The 8242-nt window shown below is 44.8% G+C and overlaps 1 protein-coding gene across 1 annotated transcript; it reads right to left on the bottom strand.

Annotated features, from left to right (window-relative positions):
- Window positions 1-259: 259 nt before the first annotated feature.
- Window positions 260-7710, bottom strand: AP3M2 (adaptor related protein complex 3 subunit mu 2). Its single transcript, XM_085080577.1, has 8 exons — window positions 7358-7710; window positions 5906-6077; window positions 5245-5382; window positions 4606-4691; window positions 3924-4057; window positions 2896-3103; window positions 2339-2483; window positions 260-1913 (listed from the first exon to the last, which is right to left on the bottom strand). The coding sequence occupies exons 1-8, from the start codon at window positions 7628-7630 to the stop codon at window positions 1813-1815; spliced, it is 1257 nt and encodes a 418-aa protein (XP_084936703.1). The 5' UTR covers window positions 7631-7710; the 3' UTR covers window positions 260-1812.
- Between the last annotated feature and the right edge of the window lie 532 nt (window positions 7711-8242).

An 8242-nucleotide genomic window follows, 5' to 3' on the forward strand; every position in this document is an offset into this window, starting at 1 on the left:
TATAGACATTTTCACTGAGGTTCTAGGAAATGCCCAGCACTCCTTTTGGAAAACACTAAGAAAAATTACCAAGAAAGTAATTAACTTTAGCTTTTCAGACAGTGACTTAGTCCCAGGTTTACAATGCCACCTGCATAAAGATATTTATCTCCCTACGGCACCCACTATACACAATCCAATTGGCATAACTTACCTTCCTCCTCAAATACCACCTGTATTTCTTGTAAAGCCTGCACAAACTACGCTGAAATGACACAGATGACATGTAAAAGTTAATTTTATTGATGCCCTTGTTGAAGGTTTTGTTTACACTGAACATGCTCAGCAGTAATGTCACCTCAGCAGAATGCCACTTGCTATGGAATTGTTCAGTTGCACTGGAACTTGCAAATCCACAAGCAAGATGCCACTCATCCACTGCAACTATCCACAACATGCAACCCAGAATGAATGCTATCCTTCATTTAGGGCCACCCTGTTCTGTTCACAGGTGTGAACTGTACATGCTGGAGTTCACAGCCACATGTGCATGGTCACGTGTACGGCAGCTTGGGTGTAAGTTCTGCTACCAAGAGAAAACACATTGGCATGTAGTGGCCAAAGAGCCTGTTACAGACCATATGAGTGCAGGTGCCTCTCAATTCCTATTTCTGCTGTACAGAGGGATGTACCACAGGCTGGAATGGGCAAATGTTGCACAGGTCCTGAGGAAGAGACGATCCCAGTGAAAAATCTGGTGTAGGCTTGAATTCATCTGCACAGCACCTGATTGGTACAGGAACTTTGATGAGGTAGGACAGGCAGGAACACTACAAAGGTACCAGGTCACAATTACCTCAAAGAAAGACATCAGTGAGCAGGAGAACAGCAGTATCACCTTCATTTGCAATAAACAAGCAGGGGGAAAAAGAGGTTCCAAATTACTAGGACAGTGTTTACCTTTTATGTAGCCACAGCTTCAATTTCCATCAATGCTGTCTCCACAAAAGTTCCTCTATCTGTCTCTTCTGATCCCCCCCAAAGAAGCTGGGAGAATTCCTACCTTCAAACACTGATGCAATCAGAGAAGCAGCAGAATTATACGGAGATGCCACTGCCCATTAGTTACAAGATTTGAATGTATTTCAAGTCTGTATTCAGAGACTCGAGGTACTGGATGATCAGGATGCCTTATGAAATATCTAGAAAAATAATCCACTTCTTCCCTTCCTCCTTTTGTGGTGCCATCCCCAGTCTCAGGCTTCTCAACTTCCCATCCTGGGTGGAACAATCTAGCCTTCCACTTCTTCCAGTCCCTTTGAGGCAGAACGGCTAGATGTTCTCCCCGCTGCCAAGAAATATACAGCTCTCCACCCTAACACCCAGTGATACAAAAAGGCAGATGCTGGATCATCACATTGAAGTTGAAGTCTGTGGAAATTCAACTTTGTATCAGCAACAAAGGGATAAAAGCCAAACAAAATACAGGGAAGGAGTTACAAAACTTCATGAATCCCTAGAATTTCCTCTACAACAGCAAAATGAAGGTGATACAAGCTTCTAGAGCTGACTCACTAATCCCAAGGGACCTGAGCATCTCTCCCATCTGCTATTATTCCAAGTGCTTCAGACTCAGGTAGGGATGAGGTGGTTTCAGGTCAACCTTACTTTTCCATGCTTTCCAGCACTCTGAGTCCTGTCTTTCCTGCTCATGCTACTACAGACAAGGGAGCAACCCTAAACAGGTGGATGGGGTGAGAGGCTGCATCCAACAGCCAGGGATAGGGCAAACAGGAAAAGTGCTCTTCCTCACTGTCAGGAGCGGACTTGGAACTAGGTTCGGACTTGAAACTTGCCAGCCTTAGTCATGTATTTTATCCCCTTGAATGGCTTGTACTTCTCCCCATACATGTCCAGGCGATTCACCTTCAGTCCTAAAGGCAAACAAACACGGCATAAGACTGACTGCTGCCACGGCCAAAGCTGACAGGTCTTCAGGATAAAGGGACAGAAGATCATACTAGAGGTGCAGAAAGCACTGGGAAGTTTTAGTAAGCAGTAGACAGAACGGAGAAAAGCTGTCAACTGCTAATTGTTAGAATCATTCTTTACAAACACATCCATACCCTAAATTTCTTTATAGGTCTGTACGCACAAAGTGCAAGAAAACGTAGGTAAGTTGTTTCACAGACCACCAGCAAGAACAAATCCATATATCTGTAGTCAAAGCAGACAATTTTTTTGCTTGAAAAACATGTTTCAGGTACTTCAGAAGGTTTGCAAAGCTGCATCAGCTACATGCAGAATGAGCACCAGCACAGCAGAGAGCATTCCACTTCTTTACCTCACAGTCACCTACCAGATATAGCCAGCTGCTGAATTTTAAACTGCAGGTTAATGGTGGGGTTTTCATCTGGTTTCGAAGTCCCAGCTTGCAGGCTCACAGTTCCCTTCAGGCTTGGCAGTTTCTGGGGGTTTATTTTCCCGACATCCCATGACAGTAACTTAAAGGAACAGAAAATGCAGCAGCGAAACTGAAATGCTCTTAACACTCTTTAAAGAAGAGTCTATTTCCAATGACAGCTTTTAATGTTTCTCTATGAAAAACAACTAGATACGCAGATGTTTGTAAGCCATCCACCAGACAAATGCCCCATCATACAAGACCGATGCTTGGATTTTCTTCACGCATCAAGTAGCCAGAACTACAATCCACTCAGACACTAGGGTATTTGTTCTGTGGATCAAGAAAACTTCTAATATACAATTGTTCAGAGAAAGTTCTCCTCTCAACATACTGCCTTCAGCAAAGCAGTGTTCATGGAAATGCTCATGTAAGCACAAACAGCTTGACTGCATTTTCAGAAAGATAAGAAAGATTTTTAAAAAGTATTTAATTTATCTCGTTCCTCCTACCTTTGTAACTGGATCGAAGATATGTGTTCCCTGGGAGGGGGTAAGGGTCATATTTAAGACACTTTTCGGCATCTGGCTAGTGACCATCACTCCCTCTACAGTCTTCCCCATAGTCTGCTTCGGCCCCACTGTGATCTCAAACCGTCCTAGTGAGCTGCTATCACGGAAACTGATGTTGTGCTTCACGTAGACAGGAATTGCCACAAGACTGGAATAAAGACACAAACAGAAAGTCCTTGTTAATCTCTTGCCTTCATATTTGCTTAAAAAAGAAGGAAATCTGACACCCATTTGTTTGAGCTAAGAGCAAAGTCAGAATTCCATTCTCCAGTCTTAATTATGCTTTTTGTAATCAAACTTGCTATATCCTATTTTTTTTTATCAGAACAGGGAACTACATCCAATAAAACAGGAGGCTTGAGCAAAGGATGAGAAATGTTTTTGCATGTTGTAACCAGGCTAGCAAGTAGTTCCCGGCAGTGCAGCAGCACTTGAACTTCACAGTTACGCTTTTGGTTGCATTTCCCACTCCTTTTCACCTACTGGAGATAAATCTGATAAAGGTCTAACAAAATCCTTTAGCAGCTGTAAGCCCAAATGCTACTTGGCAAGCTGCTTCTAAAAAAGAGCACAAACAGTAGACAAGAACTTGGGGTTCTATTAAGAGACATATCAAAAACCAACTACTTGTTTTTTTCTCTACTATCTTGTTTTAGTCTCAAAAGTTTTTATAAACATATGAAATCAACAGCTTCATTACTCAACACTGCCTAATTCTTTCCCTCTCTAGTTTGTTTATCTACTAGTAGTCTTTGAAAAATGCTGGCTGACCAGAAAGAAAGTACAGAATCACTGCTCCAAACAAGGAGAAAACAAGTAATTTAAAGAAAGAAAAATGCAAGTTACCATGCACCTCCACTTCACTTGGCTCAATATGCCACCTCATCTTTAAAAGTTCCTTCTTTTATCCTCTCCCTAGCCAGAAAGATCCAAATCTCATAGTTCACAGCACTACATTCATCACCTACTTCTGAGCACTGACATGGTAGGACAGCAAGCGAAAATTTCCATCAGGTGGAATGAAGGAGAGTATTCTCTCTGACTCCCAGCGCTTAAAACGCACACATGGGTGAAAGCTGACATCATCCAGTAACCGAGGGTTCTGAAACAAAAAGAAAGTCACAAGGTTTGTGAAGGCAGTACAAATTAGAATTACCTCCTCTTCTTATCAATCTTCTATCCATGAAGGGCCTACCATTTGACACACTCTTGACCCTTTGAAGGTGTCCATGTTCAGACATGTCTGATGCAGTTATATCCACGTGAAAACAGTACTCAATAACCTCTATCCTGTTTTAGGATATTTTTTATCCTGTTTTAGAAAACTTGGTCATGTCAAATAATAGCATTGGTGCATACTTATAAAAGAGATAGCCCTTCAGGGTATCTGCCTAAAGCACCACTGTATCTCAAAAACTTAGTCACAGCACACATTACTTGTCCCTTAAACAGCAAATCTGAAAAGAGCCATTTTAGGGTCTAAGTTGCTGAATTTCCTGATGAGTTCCCATTGTCACTCCTTTCACTTTTTGTCTGGCGTACCCAGATTCTGATGTACCAGAATCAATCAGTATGACACTGAGATCTTAGCAGCAGGGCTGGGAAACCCTTTTCAAAATACTTAAGTAAAGATACATCTTTGAGCTTTACCATGAAGGACAGAGTAAGGTCTGGCATCCCAGTCAGCTTGACACAAGCATCAATCACCCCTTGGATTTCAGCAGTAATCGTGGAACCTGCAACAATAAAGTAAGCACAGGTGGTTATGTATAAAAAATATCCAAAGTGTAAAGACTATCAGTGAGGATGAAGGAAATCTGTTTTCTTTATGAAATGTCATGGCTCATTATGCTGCCTGCTCAAAATTTTTATCATTCCCAATGACTCCTCAAGAAGATTCATTCAATTAAGAACCACAGACACCACCAATGTCCATTTTAATGGCCAATGACAATAGCTCCCAATTCTAACAAGACTAAGATGCACAAATACTAAAGAGAAAGTGCTGTGCACAATTTTTACTCATCTTCAATTTTCCCTTTAGAGGAAATCCTCCCTTTAGAGGATGTTCCCTTTATGAGACCTCAAGAACAAGGACAAGTGAAAATCTTAGTGCCTCTGTAAAGTTTTCGACTGAATAGAACATACAAGTTAGCAACATTCCAAAGTAAAAATAGAAATAGCGCTTCCCACATTTGGATGAAGATGCACCTTTTTGAGAACCTAAATCTCTCTTCAGGTACTATCAGGATAAGTCATCCTTGTCTTAGCCAGGAGCAACTTCCGTACCTGATTTGTCAATGATTGCATCTATCTCCTCAATCACATCAAAATAGGCCTCATTGTTGGTATATTTTACACCAGTGCGTCTCCAAGGCACCACTGAGAGCTGTCCAGTAGGAAGCTGGTCACCCACATTAGTGCTTCCTGGAAAAAGAAAGGGAATCAACAACCACAGAAGTTAGGCAATGCTCCAGAACAAGTTCTTGGCCTTATAGAGCTTAATCGTAAGTAATCCCCAAGAACCTCTGTTTCTTTGTAGAAGAGCAATTACTCTTCCAAAAATGTGTATCTCTCTTACACCCAGGTCTAAAACATACCATAGTAATGCATGGGGAAATGTCTACACATGGGGATGGGAATCAAACTAACTCATCCTGGAAGTCATGTCAGGGCTGCAACTGAAAATTTAATCTGGCTGTTTCAGGTTAAAAAACCCCAAACCAAACCAAAACCACATGAAAAACCAATGTGCAGCTGGTGCTGAAACTGGAAGGAACCTCAAAGCAAAGCACTAACACATGACTCCCTAAATACACCTGTGCTGCATTAAACACTACATTAAATTACATTTGTACACATAAATTTTCTTCTCTCATGTCCTAATTTACTCATGCAGGAATACTGCTACCTGGACTTCCCAGTTTATCCACTAATTGTTTCCCTGTACCTGTGATGGTGTTGACAACTGTTCGCAGAATAGTAGGAGGTTTTATCAGTTCCTTAAGAATATTAGACTCTGTTGCCAATGGAAAGCCATTGTCCAGCATCTCCTCCAGCACCTCATAAACCACCACAACATTGTCCTTGATTATGATCTCTGAACAGACACCAAAATAATCCTGTGCAAAAGAAAGAATTACTCAATGAACTCTGAAAGAGAATCTTAGTGATCATTCAGTTCCGTGCCCTCCCACACAGGAATAAATCAAGCCTCTTCTTGGAGGAAGCAAAATAACACTGAAACTCCCTGCTGTACAAGCACATCAGACAGATGGACCACTCCGAAAGACATGTACAACTCTGAGCGCACCTCTGCCACTGCTCTAGTAAGCTAGCATATTCCTGCATCAGCAGTCCCAACTAATTCTGCAATTTTTAAAAGGGAACATTTAATTTACTTATAGTCTTATTCTGTGTGGACTTCAAGAATCTTTCAGGAGAGGGCAAGTGCACGTGCACAAACACAAACCTAAGCTTTTAGTTACTTACAGCAATTAAAGAGATCAGGCATTCTGCACAAAGAATGAGTATACATACATTGTGACAGCAGAGAAGTCCTAGTTCTGCACTACAAACCCTCTTTCTTTTTCAGACATATGAGATTCTAATGTATGTCTAAGCCACTGATGACAGACTCATGCCTCATACCCTCACAAAAAACAAGGCTTAAGGGTCTGACACGATCCACTGCTGGCCTGAACAGCCAATCCACCCCCCAAAGTCAAAAAAACATAACTCAGAATAGTCACGTTCTGACTGACGTGTTGGAAGCTCCCATTATACTTCTTTGGCCAAGCACACACATTTTCTGTATTCTGGCAAGATACTGGTCACAAGACGTTTCAAACCCAGACCACACAATCTTGTTGTTGGCAGGCAGAAGTCAGACTTCTTTACCGTTTTCCTAAGCTGATCGGTAGTCATGCCAATAATAGCGCAGAGCTGCTCTGGGGCAACCCCTGCAACCTGCTGCTTTAGAAAGCTTCCAAGAAACATCACTAGATCTAAGAGCATGGGTAGATTGTCAGTAATTGATTGAAGCACGTGGCTATGAATTGCAAAAGCTCCTCGTGAGAACAAGGCCACCTTGGTCTTAGTTCACAGTTCCCAGAGCAGACAAGGCTGTAGAACAGAAGTACTGATTGCCGAAAAGGTTCATCTTGTGAGCGCAGGTAGATCCCGAATCCATCGTAATCCTAGGCAGTAAATTCCTGACTACGGCAAGCCCTGTCTATATCCTCACAAACGCAGGATGAAAATTATGTGATAGAAAACAAGAAAAAACTAATAGCTGCGAACCACAGGGGTTCCTTGCGCCGCCCGCCCGTTCTCCGCCGCAGCGCGGCCGGGACGAGGTTTCCCCGCTCCAGCCAGCGCGGCCCACGCCCCTCGACCGTACCTGGAACGTGTCCACGACGCGGTGCAGGAACTCGATGACGAAGAGTGGCGGCACCTCACTCTGGATGACGGCCACGAAGAAGATCTTGTGGCGGTAGACGCTAAGGAGGTAGTGGTGCGGCGTGGGTATCACCGGCGGCACGTTCTCCGCCTCGGAGGCCCGCTCCTGCGCCTCAAAGAAGTAGTCACAGACGGAGCGGCTGACGACGCTCTTCCAGTGCTTCTCCAGGAAGATGTCCCCCGAGGCGTTGATCAGGAACAGGCTGTGGATCATGGCTGCGGCGGGGCCGGGCTGGGCTGAGCCGAAGACAGAAACCCCCGAGACTGCTACCCACAAAGGCCCCGCCCCAGGAAGGGCTCCGCCCCTCCTTTGTCACCGCCCCCTCCCGCGCGCGGCGTGGCTGCCGCAAGCTCCACCCCCGGCGCGCACAGGGTCTCACCACTCGGGACGGGGCCCTGCAGCGAGCGCTGCGATTGGGCGACCCGCTCACAACCGCGCCCCACAAGCCGATGAGTCGCGCGGCTCGTGACGCAACTAAACGGCGCGCTCATGCTGCATTTTTATCCCGGCAGAGGCCGGACGGAGATCCCGGCGGGTTTGAGATCGTGCCCGGCAGCGCCCCACACACTACGTGTCCCGTATCCTGTGTCCCATGTCTCTGTCCCCCGACCGACTCCGTTCCCCGCCACGTTGTACACCTGACACGGCAGGGGGCCCCCGCCAGACGGCACCATCGCGACGCCGGGATGTCCCACACGGAGGCCGCTGCACGTTCGCCCCAGTTCGGCGAGAGGCGGTCGCGGCGCGGCTACCCCGCCTGTTCCTCATCGGCGTTTGGGAGTCCCTTTTCTAGACGAAAACTTGAGTATTAGCCCATGAAATGTG

This window comes from Lichenostomus cassidix, chromosome 22 (assembly GCF_008360975.1).
Source record: "Lichenostomus cassidix isolate B80296 chromosome 22, HeHo_3.0, whole genome shotgun sequence".
NCBI lineage: Eukaryota > Metazoa > Chordata > Aves > Passeriformes > Meliphagidae > Lichenostomus > Lichenostomus cassidix.